The sequence below is a fragment of the Gobius niger genome (assembly GCF_951799975.1).
Source record: "Gobius niger genome assembly, chromosome: 18".
Classification (NCBI taxonomy): domain Eukaryota; kingdom Metazoa; phylum Chordata; class Actinopteri; order Gobiiformes; family Gobiidae; genus Gobius; species Gobius niger.
In genome coordinates, this window is record NC_136869.1 from 7,695,485 (window position 1) to 7,714,003 (window position 18,519).

At 41.4% G+C, this 18,519-nt stretch overlaps 5 protein-coding genes across 6 annotated transcripts; 1 reads left to right on the top strand and 4 right to left on the bottom strand.

Annotated features, from left to right (window-relative positions):
* Positions 1-115: 115 nt before the first annotated feature.
* On the bottom strand, positions 116-1,567 carry LOC306977875 (tripartite motif-containing protein 16-like; the record flags this gene model as incomplete). The annotated part of the gene is made up of 1 exon (XM_079576314.1): positions 116-1,567. One exon carries the CDS (start codon positions 1,565-1,567, stop codon positions 116-118), a length of 1,452 nt encoding a protein of 483 aa, XP_079432440.1.
* Positions 1,568-5,225: 3,658 nt separating this feature from the next.
* Positions 5,226-6,614, bottom strand: LOC306977876 (E3 ubiquitin-protein ligase TRIM65-like; the record flags this gene model as incomplete). Its single annotated transcript, XM_079576315.1, has 1 exon — positions 5,226-6,614. The coding sequence occupies one exon, from the start codon at positions 6,612-6,614 to the stop codon at positions 5,226-5,228; it is 1,389 nt and encodes a 462-aa protein (XP_079432441.1).
* Positions 6,615-8,262: 1,648 nt separating this feature from the next.
* LOC306977459 (E3 ubiquitin-protein ligase TRIM65-like) lies at positions 8,263-13,563 on the bottom strand. 2 transcript variants are annotated; one of them, XR_013793837.1, is made up of 3 exons: positions 13,426-13,563; positions 10,787-12,358; positions 8,263-8,367 (listed from the first exon to the last, which is right to left on the bottom strand). XR_013793837.1 is itself a non-coding variant. In XM_079575774.1 (2 exons), the coding sequence occupies exon 2, from the start codon at positions 12,247-12,249 to the stop codon at positions 10,849-10,851; it is 1,401 nt and encodes a 466-aa protein (XP_079431900.1). In that variant the 5' UTR covers positions 12,250-12,358; positions 13,426-13,563; the 3' UTR covers positions 10,583-10,848. The 2 variants fall into 2 exon arrangements, 1 of the variants encoding a protein (XP_079431900.1); XM_079575774.1 differs by lacking the exon at positions 8,263-8,367 and having other exon boundaries at positions 10,583-12,358.
* LOC306977877 (E3 ubiquitin-protein ligase TRIM11-like) lies at positions 8,406-9,824 on the bottom strand (the record flags this gene model as incomplete). The annotated part of the gene is made up of 1 exon (XM_079576316.1): positions 8,406-9,824. The coding sequence occupies one exon, from the start codon at positions 9,822-9,824 to the stop codon at positions 8,406-8,408; it is 1,419 nt and encodes a 472-aa protein (XP_079432442.1).
* Positions 13,448-16,895, top strand: LOC306977460 (uncharacterized protein). Its single transcript, XM_079575775.1, has 4 exons — positions 13,448-13,904; positions 16,106-16,164; positions 16,243-16,326; positions 16,525-16,895. The coding sequence occupies exons 1-4, from the start codon at positions 13,540-13,542 to the stop codon at positions 16,626-16,628; spliced, it is 612 nt and encodes a 203-aa protein (XP_079431901.1). The 5' UTR covers positions 13,448-13,539; the 3' UTR covers positions 16,629-16,895.
* Positions 16,896-18,519: the final 1,624 nt, after the last annotated feature.

Here is an 18,519-nt window from a genome sequence, read left to right on the forward strand (position 1 = left end):
CCCCACTCCTCTAAGCTCTGGTGTGACTCTGGTGCTAAATGAAGGAGGGCTGAAGGTTGTTTGTGTTTAGAGTTGTTCACGTCACTTTACTGCAGGGACAGACAGAATGCTGAGCTTATTTAAGTTTGGGGAAATAAGCTGTGTCATCAAAGCTCTCCAGCCTGACTCCAGCGTAGAGCGGCTGAGTGAAGGTGGTCTGGACTCTGTGGATGAGGCTCATGGTTTGGTTCCCATCAGTGTCATAAAACGCCAAAACCCCTGCGCTGTGGTCCAGGTAAACCCCGATTCTGTAGGAAACTGAGTGTGATACTTTGGTCTCAACGCTGTGATGCCAAAACGCCAATGGAAATCCAGAATTTAAGGCCCAGGATTTCTCATTGTATCCAAATCCACACTCCTCTGAGTCTCCTTTTCTTCCAATATTCTTGTACGACACTGCAATAACAACCCTTTTAGAGAGAAAGTGTTCCCTGTCCACCTCCCAGTAACAGCGGCCTGTGAGCCCCTCAGTGCTCAGGACCTGATAATAGTGACTGAACTTGTCTGGATGATCAGGTTCATGCCTCCCTATAGCATAATGGAAAAGGAAACTACATTCCCTTGTAGCTCGTCTGTTTCCTCTGGACAATGTCAGCTCTTGATGAGCCGTGTTTGGGTCCAGGACGATCTCTCGTGCGTAGTTGATGAACTCCTGTCTGGTTTTGGGCTCAGGTAGAGACAGCGCTGTCTCTGGTCGGGGCGGTGGATGTTGGCCAGGTCTAAATCCCTGTGAGATGTTTTGGAACCCGTCTTTCAGAGTGACCTTCAGCAGGGCAGTGAGCTCGGTCACAGCTGAGGCCGCCTGCTCCAAGGAGCCCAGAGGCAGTGTGTAGGTCCTGGGGGGGTCCAGGGCTGAGAGAGGGGGGCAGTGTTGGAGAGTCTGGCCTGGAGGGAGTGAGTCCAGTTCAGAGACAGTCATTCTCAGCTCAGTGAGATCCCTCTGCAGCTGATCATGAAGCTGTTTGAGTTGGGCCTCCTCTCTCTCCTGCAGTGCTCTAATCTCCCGTGAAACTTCTTTGTGAACATCCTCCAGCACTCGACACAGGCCACCGAAGCTCTGCTCACTGTGCTTCACCACCGCATCAGCATAGTGTCTGAAAGACAGCACGTCCTGCTGGAGCTTCTGCAGCGCTGACTCTTTGCCTTGGATGGTGCGGAGAATCTGCTCCCTCCTTTCGTGCGGCCACATCTGCCTTTGAGCTATTTGTAAAGAAGAGAAAGAGAAAGAGAAATCACTCTCCGAATTTGAGAATAAATTTCGGACAGCCATTGGACTCTGCTGGAGCTCTGTCCTCTGCATTTGCCCCACAAACTCTGCCAGCATGGTGTTTGTGACGAGGGTGGGCCTCGGGCTGAACCTCTGTCTGCACTGAGGACAGCTGCTCTGCTTCTGTACATCCCAGTAGGTCTGAATACACCTCTTGCAGTAGTTGTGTCCACAGGGAAGAGTGGCCGGTTCCTTCAGAAAATCCAGACATATTGAACAGGACAAGGCCCGTCGGTCGAGTTGAACTGCTGCCTGCGCCATTTCTCCACTCAGAGTGAAAGCATTTTTGTGAGGCTGCATTTTTGTTGTGCAGGTAGACTGTGGCTCCACCCATTCAGACTGTGCTCATGAAATGCAGGAAGTAGAGAGCGAATGAGCCAAACAGAGCTCAGTGTTAATCAGAGGCGGGTAGTACTCAGTCACAGTTACTCAAGTACATGAAGGATCTGCACTCTTACTTGAGTAAAAAATAATTGTTGCTTTTTCCACTGAGTAAATATTTAAGTGGCAAATGCTTCATTTTGATAAATGTAGTTCCTCTTCCACCTATCCCCCACCCTGTATTTTCACGCCATTTTCTGGTAGTACTTATAACCCGAGTCCTTTTGGTCACTATTTTTTTTTAACCTGTACTTGAGTAAAATTATTGCAAAGTAACGTTGCTCTTGAGTAAATATTTTGGCTACTCTACCCATGGATGACTGTGTTGATGAGAAAAGTATCCATCACCAGAACATATTGATCTCCTCCAAATAATTTATTTAAATAACCCACCACAATTATATTGTCCATGTCTAGCTGATCATCAGTGACATGTCCATCAAGTTTGCTTATGTTTAGTTTTTCAACAGTTTAGTTATTTTTGTAACAGCAATACATAATCTGGAGATGAAAGTAAATAATGGGAATTTCTGTCAGATATGTGCTGTACATACTGTATAATCCCACAAATCTGCAAATTGGCCAATATAAAACCTTCCAAGTTTAAAACAATCTCATTGGATGTGAAATGTTTTACCCTAAATGGACTTCCAGGTGAACACATAAAGCTTTGGATTAAGAAACGTTCACATCTTTTGTCCCTCACATCTTTCCACCCGTCCTACAACTTTATTCACAAATAAAAAGCGATTAAACAAACAAATCTTTTATTTATGGACAACAAACGATCAGGATTTTTGCCATTAACATGAATGAACATTTCAAAATGTGCACAACGCCATGAAATATTAATGTAATTTTACAATGTTACCATTGAAACTGCAAAAACAGAACAAACATTACAATAGAACAATGCAAGATGGAGTCCGGCTATAAAGATCAAATATTACAAACCAGTAATAAAAAACAAATTACATGAAAATGTCAATCGCACCGGTTTGAACCAGGTAAAGATTGCGTAGTTTCCCTTTAAAATTAAAATACGGGATTGGCTAATGTTGCCTAACCTAAACGTTCTGTTTTTTCCTTGTTTTGTTCGTGTTTTTGTTTACTTTTTTTTTAAAGATAAGATAAGATTAGATAAACCTTTATTGATCTCACAAAGGAGAAATTCACTTGTTATAGTCGGCGTTACTTCACAGTCTTATTGTACAGTCTGACAGCAGTGGGGATGAAATTATGAAAGAATTCCCAAAGCATAAAAGGTAAATCACAAATGAACAAGAACTAGCTCTGAACTGGACATGAAACTTGTCTGGTTTCAGCTTAAGAAAACAGAAATCGTCAAAGTAAATAAACGTGTGTATAGGAACTAACCCAGAACGAGCCAGGCCTAAAGCAGGATAAAGTAACTTTAAACAAGTGGTGGCTTGATGGGACCATAGTTTACTTTAGGGAGGCCCAACTCGTATTAATCAGAGGCGGGTAGTACTCAGTCACAGTTACTCAAGTACATGAAGGATCTGCACTCTTACTTGAGTAAAAATAATTGTTACGTTTTGCACTGAGATATCAAATATCTCACAATGCATGAATACTGACAACACATAAACAGCCATTCCATATTAATAGATCTTTCACAATGTGTTACTAATAAAAGAGCCAATAAAACCGTCTTAATTTTGTTATTTAGCCGACAGTATATTGCAATTATTATGAATTCTGAGTTTATTTGAGTTTAGGGAAATGTAGAGAGGCTGGTGGAGGTGGTCTGGACTCTGTGGATGAGGTTGTTTTTGCTTTTGCAAACGATATAAAATGCCAAAACCCCTGCGCTGTGGTCCAGGTAAACCCCAATCATGCTTGAAATTTAGTCTCAACACTGTGATGCCAAAATGAACCACGGTGTGACTTATCCTGTGAAGCCCATGATTTATCATTGAACCCAAACTCACACTCCTCTGAGTTTCCCTTTCTCTCGATATTCATGTAAGACACTGCTATAATATCAAAATCCTCCCACTCCACCTCCCAGTAACAGCGGCCGGTGAGACCGTCTCTGCTCAGAACCTGAATGAAGTGACTGAACCTGTTTGGATGATCAAGGTAATCACCACTCCTACTAGGATCCTTTGATACTCGTCTGTTTCCTCTGGACAGTGACAGATATTTGATGAGCAGTTCCACAGAGTGTCTATAATGCAAAGGAGATTAAGTAAATTATTGAGATTTTCACAGATGTTATTATATGCAGTAGTATATGTAAAATTAAATGAACTGTTGTTTCTTTGCATTTCTGTTGTCCATTGTGAATTTAACTCTTAGTTCTGAGTTTCAAACGAACCACATTTGATTGTGTGCCATTATCAATTGTATTGAGTAGCGCTACTGAATTTCATAAAGCATTAGGCCTTTATGGTTAATATCAGAATGGTCAGCAGATGGCGCCAGCTCCCTGAATATTTTAATTAAACTGGACTAAACCTACATTTTAAATGTCCAACTAGGTGTTGTTTACACATACAGCCTTACATTTCAAAAACTTGTTCTTATCTTCTTTGCCTCACTCTTTATGTTCCCTCTGCTGCCGTCATTGTTAACATATTATTAATGTTAGTGTACATAGTGTTGCTTATAGTTTTCTTTCACAAAATCAAAATTCCTTGGATTTGCTTTACACGTGATATTGAGAAGAAAGCGAAACTGAACTGATTATGATTTCTTCCATAAACTGGAAGAAAACTCTGCCGACCGTTCAGGGTCTTTTGGACGTGGTGAGAAATAAGACTGAAAAGTCAGAGTCAAAACGTAACATTTTATTTGCAAAGTAAAAAGCTCTGAACAACCATCTCTTATGATTATAGACAATATGTATAGAACCGTAGCCTCCTATATTGATGTAATTTTTATAATATATAACCATTAAAACTGTAACAAACATTAAAATGGTATTATAGGATTCTCCTATAAGGAGAAAATGTTACAATCAGTCATTGGAAGAAAAAAAAAAAGTTAATTACACTGGTTTGAATCAGATAAATCTTGAATAGTTTCCCTCTATGACAAGAGATGATTTGCCAATATGGCGACTACTTTTTATTAACTGCTTAAACATGTACAATTGTCTCAAACGCTACATGTAAATCACAAATAAACTACAAAATACAGTTCTTTTAAACAAGACCTAAACCGCTGCACACAGGAAATAACAAATGTAACAAAAAAGAAAACAGAAATTGTTGTTAATAAAGTCAATTATAATTATAATTCTCGGGCCGTGTCATATCAAGAAAAGAACTGTGCAGAATAAAAACAAACATTCAAGTTTGTGTATACAACGAAAAGTATCCGTCAGCAGGACATGCTGATGCTTTGCTCTGGCTTCAGGACCTTTTCTAAATAATTTACTTTAATAACCCACCACAAATAAATGATCACACTTTGGTCTGCATGAAAACTTAGGCAGTATCTCTCCAGATTGGGAGGTCATCTCTGTTCAGTTTTAATATTGTATGGCTGAACATCCCAAGCACAGAGCTTATTTTAGTTTGGGAAAATAGGCGGTTTCATTTGGGAGTTGAAGCCTGACTCCAGCGTAGAGCGGCTGAGTGAAGGTGGTCTGGACTCTGTGGAGGACACTCATGGTTTGGTTCTCATCAATGTTATAAAACGCCAAAACCCCTGCGCTGTGGTCCAGGTAAACCCCGATTCTGTCTGAAACTGAGTGTGATACTTTGGTCTCGACACTGTGATGACAAAAGGAAAAACCAAACTTCGAACAATCTAAGGCCCAGGATTTATCATTGTACCCAAATTCAGACTCCTCTGAGTTTCCCTTTCTCTCAATAGTCTTGTATGATACTGTTATGACAGCAGCCAACGTGCCCCACTCCACCTCCCAGTAACATCGGCCTGTGAGCCCCTCTCTGCTCATGGCCTGCCAGAAGCAAATGAACCTGTCTGGATGACTAGGAAGTATCTCATATTTAATATCAAGTGTAGCTCGTCTGTTTCCTCTGGACAATGTCAGATCTTCATGAGCTGTGTTTGGGTCCAGGACGATCTCTCGTGCGTAGTTGATGAACTCCTGCCTGGTTTTGGGCTCAGGCAGAGACAGCGCTGTCCCTGGTCGGGGCGGTGGATGTTGGTCAGGTTTTAAACACTGTGAGATGTTTTGGAGCCCGTCTTTCAAAGTGATCTTCAGCAGGTCAGTCAGTGTGGTCACAGCTGAGGCCGCCTGCTCCAAGGAGCCCAGGGACGGTGAGTAGGTCCTGGGAGGGTCCAGGGCTGAGAGAGGAGGGGAGAGTTGGAGAGCCTGGTCTGGAGGGAGTGAGTCCAGTTCAGAAACACTCATTCTCATCAAAGTGAGGTCCTGCTGCAGCTGATCGTGAAGCTGTTTGAGTTGGGCCTCCTCTTTCTCCTGCAGTGCTTTAATCTCCCGTGAAACTTCACTGTGGACAAACTGCAGTATTTGACACAGGCCACCGAGGTTTTGCTCACTGTGCCTCACCGCCGCATCAGCACAGTGTCTGAAGGACAGCGCCTCCTGCTGGAGCTTCTGCAGCGCTGCCTCTTTGTCGTGGATGCTGTGGAGGATCTGACCCCTCCAGACCTGCAGCTGCCCTTGCCTTTGGGCCATCTGGAAAGGAGCATCGCTTGACAAATTTAGAGCCATTAGATTCTTCTGGACCTCGGTTGTTTTCAGTTGCTCCACTAAAGTTGCCAACATGGTGTTTGTGACGAGGGTGGGCTTCGGGTTGAAACTCTGTCTGCACTGAGGACAGCTGCTGCTCTGCTCCCGTCCGCCCCAGTAACTCTGGATACAGCTCCAGCAGAAGTTGTGTCCGCAGGGAAGAGTGGCTGGTTCCTTCAAACATATTGTACAGAAAACGGCCTTGTTGCTGAGCTGACCTGCTGCCTGCGCCATCTCTCCGCTCATAGTAAAAAGCATGAGGTTGCGCTTTCATTTATGCAGGTACAGACTTGGGATCCACCCATTAATGCTGCCTTCAAGTGTTTCATTATTATGGTAAATAACAAGATGCCTTTAGCTATTTAGCTGCTCAGTCTTTATGTTTTCCCCCCAGATCAAAGCAGACGCAAAGTAACATCACTTATTTGTTTAGTGTATTCATTGGTGTGTTTTTTTGTTTTGTTTTTTAAAAGTTTTACTTTAAAACATTCGTACTTTCCACTTGACAACTGGAATGGATCATCTGTACCAGAGCACATGAAGGCAGCATGAGACTGTGCTAGAAAAAAAGAAAAAAAAAAAAGAAGGAAACAAAAAGCATTAGACTGTGCTAAAGAAAAACAGGAAGCAAGAGCCGATGTTTACATAGTCTACAGGGAAACTCGGAAAATTAGAATGTCGTTCAAAACCTCTCAACTTAAAATGTTGATGATATGACTTATATTCAATTTTCCAAAATACATTTTTATGACATTTTTAATTTGAGGTGAAGCTGAGCCATAATGATAAACTGATTACAAATAAAGGCTACATATCTCACTTTGCATGTAATGAGTCTATATCATATATTAGTTTCACAGTTTCAGTTGAATTACAGAAATGAATGCACTTTTTAACAATACTAATTTTACGAGTTTCACCTGTAATGGCCAGAACAGATTTACTCAAGTGTATGTACTTGAGTAACCTTTTGAAGAAATTGTACTTCTTAGTGTAGTTTTATCATACAGTAGCCTACTTTTTACTTCTACTTGAGTAAAATTTTAATGAAGTATCTGTACTCTTGAGTAAAAATAGGCTGTTGTTTTTTCCACTGTGAGAAAATCGTTCTTGTGACAGCAATATATAATCTGGAACGCTCCACTGGGAAGCTTAAATGCAAAGGAGATAAAGTAATGGGAATTTCTCTGATATGTGCTGTACATACAGTATAAACAAAAACTGCCTCTTTGCATATTGTCCACTGTGAATATAACACTTTGAGTTTAAAACAACCTCTCTGGATTTTAAATGTTTTATGGATTAAGAAAGTTTAACATCTTTTGTCCCATCTTTCCACCCTTCCTACAACTTTATTCACAAATAAAAAGCGATTAAACAAACAAATCTTTTATTTATGGACAATAAATGATCAGGATCATCATCAATGATCATTTTTGCCATAAACATGAATGAACATTTCAAAATGTGTAATGCCATATTAATGTCATTTTACAACAAGTTACCATTCAAATTGCAAAAACTGAACAAACATTACAATAGAACAATGTCAGATAGACTTAAGCTATAAGGAGCAAATATTACAAACCAGTAATAAAAAAAATCAAATGAAATAAAAATGTCGCACCGGTTCAGACCAGGTAAAGATTGTATAGTTTGTTTGTTTTTTTAAATGGGATTGGCTAATGTCCTGTGACAACTGCAAAAAACATTTCTTCAAACATCTCAAAACCTAAACGTTCTGTTTCTCTTTGTTTTGTTCATGTTTTTGTATTTGTTTTTGTACTTTTTTTTTATTATGAAAGAATTCCAAAAGAAATTCCAAATGAAACTTGCCTGGTTTTCAGCTTAAGAAAACAGAAATCGTCAAAGTAAATAAACGTGTGTATAAGAACTAACCCAGGATGAGCCAGGCCTAAAGCAGGATAAAGTAACTTTAAACAGGTGGTGGCTTGTTGGGACCATAGTTTACTTTAGGGAGGCCCAACTCGTGGAGACTCACAGATTGGCTGTGATCCGGACACATTATTCTAGTCTAGGGAAAAAGGCTGTGTCATCAAAGATCTCCAGCCTGACTCCAGCGTAGAGCGGCTGAGTGAAGGTGGTCTGGACTCTGTGGAAGAGGCTCATGGTTTTGTTCTCATCAATGTCGTAAAACGCCAAAACCCCTGCGCTGTGGTCCAGGTAAACCCCGATTCTGTAGGAAACCGAGTGTGATACTTTGGTCTCAACTCTGTGATGCCAAAACGAAAAACCATCTATTTTGCAATCTAAGGCCCACGATTTAGCATTGTATCCAAATCCACAGTCCTCTGAGTGGCCCTTTCTCTCGACGTCCTTGTACGACACTGCAATAACAGCGTCATGATAGTGTTCCCACTCCACCTCCCAGTAACAGCGGCCTGTGAGCCCCTCAGAGCTCAGGACCTGATAGACGTAACTGAACCTGTCCGGATGATCAGGATACTTATTTATGCAAGTATTAATTGGATTCTTTGTAGCTCGTCTGTTTCCTCTGGACAATGTCAGATCTTGATGAGCCGTGTTTGGGTCCAGGACGATCTCTCGTGCGTAGTTGATGAACTCCTGTCTGGTTTCGGGCTCAGGTAGAGACAGCGCTGCCTCTGGTCGGGGCGGTGGATGTTGGTCAGGTCTAAATCCCTGTGAGATGTTTTGGAGTCCGTCATTCAGAGTGACCTTCAGCAGGGCAGTGAGCTCGGTCACAGCTGAGGCCGCCTGCTCCAAGGAGCTCAGAGGCAGTGAGTAGGTCCTGGGGGGGTCCAGGGCTGAGAGAGGAGGGGAGTGTTGGAGAACCTGGTCTGGAGGGAGTGAGTCCAGCTCAGAGACAGTCATTCTCAGCAAAGTGATGTCCTGCTGCAGTTGGTCTTGAAGCTGTTTGAGTTGGGCTTCCTCTTTCTCTTGCACTGCTCTAATCTCCCGTGAAACTTCACTGTGGACAGAGTGCAGTATTGGACACAGGCCACTGAAGCTCTGCTCACTGAGGTTGACCGCCTCATCAGCACAGTGTCTGAAAGACAGAGCTTCCTGCTGGAGCTTCTGCAGCGCTGCCTCTTTGTCTTGGATGGTGCGGAGAATCTGTCCCCTCCTTCCCTGCAACCATTGCCTTTGAGCCATTTGAAAAGAAGCATCTCTCTCCGAATTTGAGAAGAAATTTCGGACAGCCATTGGACTCTGCTGGAGCTCTGTCCACTGCATTCGCCCCACTAACTCTGCCAGCATGGTGTTTGTGACGAGGGTGGGCCTCGGATTGAACCTCTGTCTGCACTGAGGACAGCTGCTCTGCTCCTGTTTGTCCCAGTAGCTCCGAATACAAGTCCTGCAGTAGTTGTGTCCACAGGGAAGAGTGGTCGGTTCTTTCAGAAAATCCAGACATATTGAACAGGAAACGGCCTGTTGGTCGAACTGAACTGCTGCCTGCGCCATTTCTCCGCTCAGAGTGAAAGCATTTTTGCATAAAGAAGGGTGAGGCTGCATTTCCATTTGTGCAGGTAGACTGTGGATCCATCCATTTAGACTGTGCTCATGAAAAGCAGGAAACTGCCTCTTTAAATACTGTCCATTGTATAACACTTTCTGAGTTTAAAGCAACCTCATTTGATTTTTTTTCAGCCCACAATAATAAAGCCGTTGTTCTACCCTAAATGGAATTCCTGGTGTTCTTAACACATAAAATTTTGCATTAAGAAACTCTCACCTTCAGTCTTTCACATCTTCCCTTATAGGCAAAATATACAACGTTATTCACAAATAAAAAGCTTTTAAACAAACAAATCTTTTATTGATAGACAATTAACGATCAGGATTTTTGCCATGCACATGAATGAACATTTCAAAATGTGTAACGCCATGCCATATTAATGTCATTTTACAAAATGTTACCATTCAAACTGCAAAAACAGAACAAACATTACAATAGAACAATGTCAGATAGACTTAGGCTATAAGGACCAACTATTACAAACCAGTAATAAATACAAATTAAATAAAAATGTCAATCGCACCGGTTTGAACCAGGTAAAGATTGCGTAGCTTCCCTTTAAAATGAAAATACGGGATTGGCTAATGTTGTCCCATGACTCCTGAGAAAAACACTTGTCATCTCAAAACCTAAACGTTCTATTTTTTCTTTGTTTTGTTTATGTTTTTGTTTACTCTTTTTTTAATGAAAGAATTCCAAAAACATAAAAGGTAAATCACAAATGAACAAGAACTAGCTCTGAACTGGACATGAAACTTGTCTGGTTTCCAGCTTAAGAAAACAGAAATCGTCAAAGTAAATAAACGTGTGTATAGGAACTAACCCAGGATGAGCCAGGCCTAAAGTAGGATAAAGTAACTTTAAACAGGTGGTGGCTTGTTGGGACCATAGTTTACTTTAGGGAGACGTCGTAGAGACTCACATATTTGTTGCATTTGGCCAAAACCCCTGCACTGTGATCCGGACACATTATTCTAGTCTAGGGAAAAAGGCAGTGTCATCAAAGATCTCCAGCCTGACTCCAGCGTAGAGCGGCTGAGTGAAGGTCGTCTGGACTCTGTGGAAGAGGCTCATGGTTTTGTTCTCATCAATGTCGTAAAACGCCAAAACCCCTGCGCTGTGGTCCAGGTAAACCCCGATTCTGTAGGAAACCGAGTGTGATACTTTGGTCTCAATGCTGTGATGCCAAAACGAAAAACCATCTATTTTGCAATCTAAGGCCCACGATTTAGCATTGTATCCAAATCCACAGTCCTCTGAGTGGCCCTTTCTCTCGACGTCCTTGTACGACACTGCAATAACAGCGTCATGATAGTGTTCCCACTCCACCTCCCAGTAACAGCGGCCTGTGAGCCCCTCAGAGCTCAGGACCTGATAGAAGTAACTGAACCTGTCTGGATGATCAGGATACCTATTTACGCAAGTATTAATTGGATTCTTTGTAGCTCGTCTGTTTCCTCTGGACAATGTCAGCTCTTGATGAGCCGTGTTTGGGTCCAGGACGATCTCTCGTGCGTAGTTGATGAACTCCTGTCTGGTTTCGGGCTCAGGCAGAGACAGCGCTGCCTCTGGTCGGGGCGGTGGATGTTGGTCAGGTCTAAATCCCTGTGAGATGTTTTGGAGCCCGTCATTCAGAGTGACCCTCAGCAGGGCAGTGAGCTCGGTCACAGCTGAGGCCGCCTGCTCCAAGGAGCCCAGAGGCAGTGAGTAGGTCCTGGGGGGGTCCAGGGCTGAGAGAGGGGGGCAGTGTTGGAGAGTCTGGCCTGGAGGGAGTGAGTCCAGTTCAGAGACACTCATTCTCAGCTCAGTGATGTCCTGCAGCAGCTGATCATGGAGCTGTTTGAGTTTGGCCTCCTCTCTCTCCTGCACTGCTCTTATCGCTTGTGAAACTTCACTGTGGACAAACTTCAACTCTCGGACCAATCCATTGAAGCTCTGCTCACTGAGGTTCACCGCCTCATCCGCACAGTGTCTGAAAGACAGCGCCTCCTGTTGGAGCTTCTGCAGCGCTGTCTCTTTGTCGTGGATGGTGCGGAGAATCTGTGCCCTCCTGCTCTGCAGCTGCCTTTGTGAAATTTCAAAAGACCCAACAATGGACACGTTTAGGCACTTTGGATTGAGCTGGACCTCGGTCGTTTTCAGTTTCTCCACTAACTCTGCCAACATGGTGTTTTTGACAAGGGTGGGCCTCGGATCGAACCTCTGTCTGCACTGAGGACAGGTGCTCTGCTCCTGTTTGTCCCAGTAGCTCTGAATACAGCTCCTGCAGAAATTGTGTCCACAGGGAAGAGTGGCTGGACACACCAGAAGATCCAAACATATTGAACAGGAAAAGGCCTCTTTGTCGAGCTGAACTGCTGCCTGTGACATTTCCCTGCTCAGAACGAATCCTGCAGTTTCAGTTTCACAGAAAGAGGAGTGAGAGTAGTGGAAAACAGACAGTGGAAACAGAAGCCGCTCCCATTTGGATTGAGCTCACCTAAAACAGAAAGCGAGAGATGAGTCAGAACTGAATGAGTACAATCAATGAGTACTATCAAGTATCGGAAAACCAGCTGAAACAAGCATGTTGTTGAGCAGGTGTTTCCACTGCTAATTGTACAGAGGGTGTGCACATATTTTAGGTATGATGCAACTTTACTTTCAATACCATTATTTTCCTTTTCTTTTAATACAATGGAACAGAATTCAATGTCCTTAGTGAAGCTTGAATCAATCAATGAATTTTACACCACTCACCATGATAGAAAGCTTACTGATGTTGCTATGTTATGACCACAGACAGTTGACATCATAAGCTCTAACTATTTTGGTGCGGGTGTTTTAACCCTTTACCTCCCACCTGAACCGAGCACACTTTCTCCAGTTTGGCTTTACCCCAGTCCAAAGGCTTCTGGAAAAATGGTGAGAAAATAGCAACAAAACTGAGACGAAAACAATGACGGAAATGTGACAAAAAAGTGAGAAAAAATTGACAAAAAAGTGACGAAAAATGGATGAAAAAGTGGCAAAAATGTCACAAGAAATTGACAAAAAATTGACGAAAAAATGACAAAAATGTGGAAAAAAAAGACAAAAATGTGACAAAAAAATTACAAAAATGTGATAAAAATTTGACAAAAAATTACAAAAATGTGACAAAAAATGAGACAAAAAATGACAAAAAATTGATAAAAAATTGATGAAAAAATGACAAAAAAGTGACAAAAAAAGAAAAGAAAAAAAGAAAAAAAAATTGACAAAAAAATAACAAAAATGTGATATAAAATGACAAAAATGTGATACAAATTTGAATAAAAAAAGGAAAAAAAAATTGACCAAAAAATGACAAAAAAGTTAGAAAAATGAGTTGAACACCCAACAAAAAAATGATGGAAAAAAAATCTGATGACGTGAGGAAAAAGATCTTCTCGGTTCAGGCGGGAGTAAAGAGATTACATAATAATAATAATAATAATCATCATAATAATAATAATAATAATAATAATAATAATAAGTAATTTGGGCCCTACATAGAGTGAAAAAAATAAATAAACTTTTTTTCACCCTCAGTCGGAACTACCTCTTTCGATGTGACACACCGACCTGGTTGCTATGGAGCCCTAGCAACCGGTTTACGCTTAGGTTACGCAAATTCCCGGTAAAAACTCATCATAAAATATGGCAACTCCAAAAGTAACAAAGCCCAACCCACGGAAAACAACAATTAAAGCCCGAGCAGAGAAAGCTAGTCTGCTGCAGGTAAGAGCTGCGACAGGAGAGAGCGGATCTAAAGTGTCCAGTGTCCGTAGTGGGGACCGCACAGAGAGCTCACTGCATCCCCGCACCGGACCTCCCATCTCAGACTCCCAGAGAGGAACCAGAGCCTCCTCCACGGCTTCAAAACTCACCGTCCAGGGTTCAAAAACAAATCCCGGGTGCAAGAAGCCCACCGGCTGCTGCCCCGTAAAGCAAGACACGAAATGCAGCCAGCAGGGGGCGCACGGACCGGCTCAGAAGCACCAACTCACAACTATCAAGCCCGGGTGAGATGTGAAAGTATTTACCACATTTGATCATAGTATGTAGTATGTATTGACCAATGTGATTAAAAAAACAAAACAATCTAATTTACTGTAATAAAGACAACTAAACTTCTGGCTAGCGTCCGCATAAATCATTTTTGAGGCATGTTTTAACCCCTTACCTCCCACCTGAACCGAGCACATTTACTCCAGTTTGGCTTTACCCCAGTCCAAAAGCTTCTGGAAAAAAGGTGTGAAAATAGCAACACAACTGAGACGAAAACAATGATGGAAATGTGACAAAAAAAAGTGAGAAAACATTGACAAGAAATTGACAAAAAATGTGACAAAAAATGGCTACAAAATTGACGAAAAAATGACAAAAATGTGACAAAATGTTGTAAAAAAATACAAAAATTTGACAAAAAAATTACAAAAAATGGACAAAAAATGACTAAAATGTGACAAAAAATGACAAAAATGTTGCAAAAAAAAGACAAAAAATTGATTAAAAAATTGACAATAAAATTACAAACATTTTACAAAAAAAGACAAAAAAATGTGACAAAAATGTGATAAAAAAGGACGAAAAAATGACAAAAAGTGACAAAAAATTACAAAAAAAAATTACAAAAATGAGTTGAATACCCAACAAAAAATGATGGGGAAAAAATCTGATGACGTGAGGAAAAAGATCCTCTCGGTTCAGGTGGGAGTTAAGAGGTTAAATTAGTACGGACAGCAAATGGAAATTGTTTTGCCGCCATTTTCTCCACTTTTTTTAAGCTAATGTTACTCGTTAGCTTGTCCCCTCCTCCCTAAATTGGCCCATTTCGAGTTATCTCTCAACTCTAGTTTCATTTTAGGATCGAGAAAATGTGTTGTCCACCAAATCAAGGCAAAAGTAGCTAAATCTACATAACAATAAGGAACATACCAAATTTCTCATGCGTCCCAAGCGTGCTCAAACAAAACACCTGTGCGTCTCTTAAAAGTACTTTCAGTGGAGTGCCGCCCTCTGCTGGAGACAACGAGACAAGCAACAGGAGCGCAGTCATCTTACCACAGAAGCATGGCATTCATTATTGTATTTATTTATTTAGTTTTAAGTGGGACAATGTACATTAATGAACATTAGGACAATGTAAATGTCCTCGAAATAGCCAAAAGGCTCATTTTCACCGGTAGTCCAGGAAACACTACCATCTTAGTCCAGTGCTCAGGTCTCTGCACTGGATTCCTGTCACTCAGAGAATAGAATTTAAAACAGCTCTGCTCGTGTACAAGTCTTTTCATGCTGCAGCCGTATGAACCATCTCGAGCCCCGAGAACCTCAGGGAGGGGTCTCCTGGTGGTTCCCAGAGTCAATAATAAACACGGCGAGGCTGCGTTTCAGTTTCATGCAGCTAAAATTTGGAACAGTCTTCACGAGGATGTGAGACAGGCCTCAACTCTGACAATGTTCAAATCCAGGCTGAAAACAGGTCTTTTTGCCCGTGCATATGACTGAAAGTATTTTATCTGCACTCTTGCCTTTTAATATAATTGATCAATTTTTTATGTTTTTATTGATTCTACTTGTTTTCTTTTCTTGTATTTATGCAACTGTGAATCACTTTGAATTGCCTTGTGTATGAATTGCGCTCCACAAATAAACTTGCTTTGCCTTGCCTAGTCCCCCTGCCAGATCTCATAAGGCACCCTAAAAAAGTAATACAAAAATCACATACTACAGTAATGGAACAGTGTAAGCAGACATAACAGATAAGATAAGACAAACACATAACTTATATACACACAATCAAATGCTAGTTTCAGTGTTCACAGATTTGCAACTCAACTAGCCATTGTTTGCCACTCAATTTAAAAGACTGATAAGATGGAGCCTCTCTTACTGATGGAGGTACTGTGTTCCAGTGATGGGAGGCAGTGAAGGAGAAAACAGTGTGACTGGATGCAGATCTCCTCACAGGGATTGTGCAGTCCCTCTGGTGGTGCCTCTGGTGCTTCGTTTCAACTGGACAGGGATGAATGTGGAAATAGGAGGTGGAGCTAAATTGTGCAAAAAGCGTATTTACCTGCTTATACCTAATTAAACCAATGTTATTGACTCTATGTCTTCATGCTTTTGCAAATTACTACACTGTATCTGCCCTGCCTTCTAATCCAGATGAAACACTTATCTAACCTAAGCCTAGAACAAACCATGTATTCTTTTTTAGTCACACAGCGTTCACAGTCATTCCCCCGGACCCAAAGAAGAGGCTTGAGATACAGAAAAGTGAGTTAGTTTCATCATAATGTGATTCTCTTTTCAAAGGCTTTAAATCATGTTTTTGCTATGATCTGATTGGGGCAGAGGCGGAGGCAGAGCTTACTGCGTTAGAGGAACTTCGTCTATCAAAAGCCATGGCCTATGTCTCTATCAGTCCCAGCGCTGTGGGTAAGATTTAATTGTACAAATGTGCTGTTAGAATGTCAAACGTTTCCCTCTTGTTTGTGATGAATATATCTGTAAATACCAGATTAATCCATATGAACCTCGCTGTTAAATTTACATTGGTACTTGCCCAACAACTACAATATTCAACTTTGTACATAGTGTAAAAATCTCATGGATCCTTTTCATGCATGTTGACAGGAGGTTGTCTCAGTTTGGAGGAGGTTCGACAGAAGCAGCAGCAAGAAATGGTGCAGACAAGAAGAAAACCCAGAGAGGTGACGTCGAACTCAACAAACCGTTGACATTTCCTCTACTGTGTACATTCAGCATCCCTTTGTGACAGGTGTGAAGACAACACTGTTAGTTATGACCTGGTTACATCGCAAGCAATGTTCCAAGGATGGCTATTAGTGGACCCTTTGCTTTTTGGTAAAATCATCAATTACTTAAAATGTGTGTGTGGATGTTGAAGGTTTGGAGACACACATTTATGCATAAGAACTAGCGCCTCCTCGCAGCACCACCAAAACTCCACAATTAGATAAATCTGCCACTTGATCATGTTGCTTAGAGCAGTGGTTCTCCTGTGGGTCGCGGACCAAACACGGCGATGTCAAGCATGAAACACATATAACTGCAAATAATAGTTACTTGATTTTTGATATACATTTGCATTTGATTCTATCTATGCAAATAACATGCTACACATTAACAAAATCAACTGTTTTAGCAATATAGTGCAAAATCTTAACAACACCACCACCTGTATCTACAGTACAGTGGCTTTACCTCATTCATTTGTTAACTTAAAGAAAATGCCACATTAGATCATTTTTGAAAGTGTCAGTTCAGCATTTTTTTTTTTTATAAGTCCATTTTTAACCTGTACCTTTGTTCATCGAAACAACTTTGCAATAAAAGTTGGACAAATGGGAAAGTGCTCTGTGATTGATAGTACCAAGATACAACAGTGTTTCCTTAACTTTATGAAAGGAGTGAAACAGCGCCCCCGATTTGACGCGGGTGGCCAAAATGTGTACTGCATCCTTATTTACAATTGAGAATGAATGGAAGAGAGTTGGTATTAACACCATACGCGACGCAGAAGTAGGTCTCTGGCGGGCCCCACTTTGAGCACCCCTGGTTTATTTGATCAATAAAGTAATGAACAGGTCTCATTTAGTCATCTCGAGTTGTTGGTATGTTTTCCCCATACTGCAGATGTATGCCTTTTCTCCGTTTCTCCAGCAGAGGGCACTTTGAGATTGTTATGTAGCAGGTGCATAATAGGATGACCCTCAATGATTTTGGCGTATTGCCCCATTCTGAAATTAAAATAATAATAATATATCGCTAAATAACCTCTCAAACCGGTCACCTCTTGTGCGCTGAGAACCCCCTGCGTTTTAACAAAGGGCAACAGAGCAGCAAGACGTGTGTTTTTGTTATTAATGTTAAGTGTACAACCCGGGCACGTGCACTATCAGGCGCAAGCAAATGTCAGAGTCGTGAATCAGTCCGTGGCATTTATAATTAAAATGTCATATTAGGTGACTAGGGCAGCTCTCTGCGCATGCTCCTGTCCTGACACACTGCACCGTCCTTCGCCTTTGTAGTTGTTTTGGGCGGCCATGTTTGTAGTCCAAAAGAACACGATCGTCACGACTGTGGTGCGTTCAGGTTGATCTCCACTAATTTTACTCTTTTATACATTGAGTTTTAATGTTAGATTTCTTTTCCTGCTTGTAGTTTTTTGACGTGACTGTTTTACTACACAAAAAGGGAAACATATAGAATACAAGTTTACAATGCTTATTACTTATAATTATTATTTTTATATCAGTGGTTCTCAAACGCTTTACATCTCATAAAATATATGAAAATGCGAGAAACAATAGGCTTGGACCAAAATCAAATCAGGACCCATTTTGGCATGAACATGATCTGAAATAGATCTAAATTCTGTAAAAACTGAGTATAAACCCGGTCTAAATCAGAAAAGTTCTGACCTTCGATGCATAACTGAAGCATAACTTAGTAACTTATTACAATGAGATTTGGGTCGTGACTGAAAGGACAAGATCACGAATACAAGCGGCCGAAATGAGCTTCCTTTACAGGGTGGCTGAGCGCATCCTTCGAGATCGGGTGAGGAGCTCAGCTACCCGGGAGGCGCTCGGAGTAGAGTCGCTG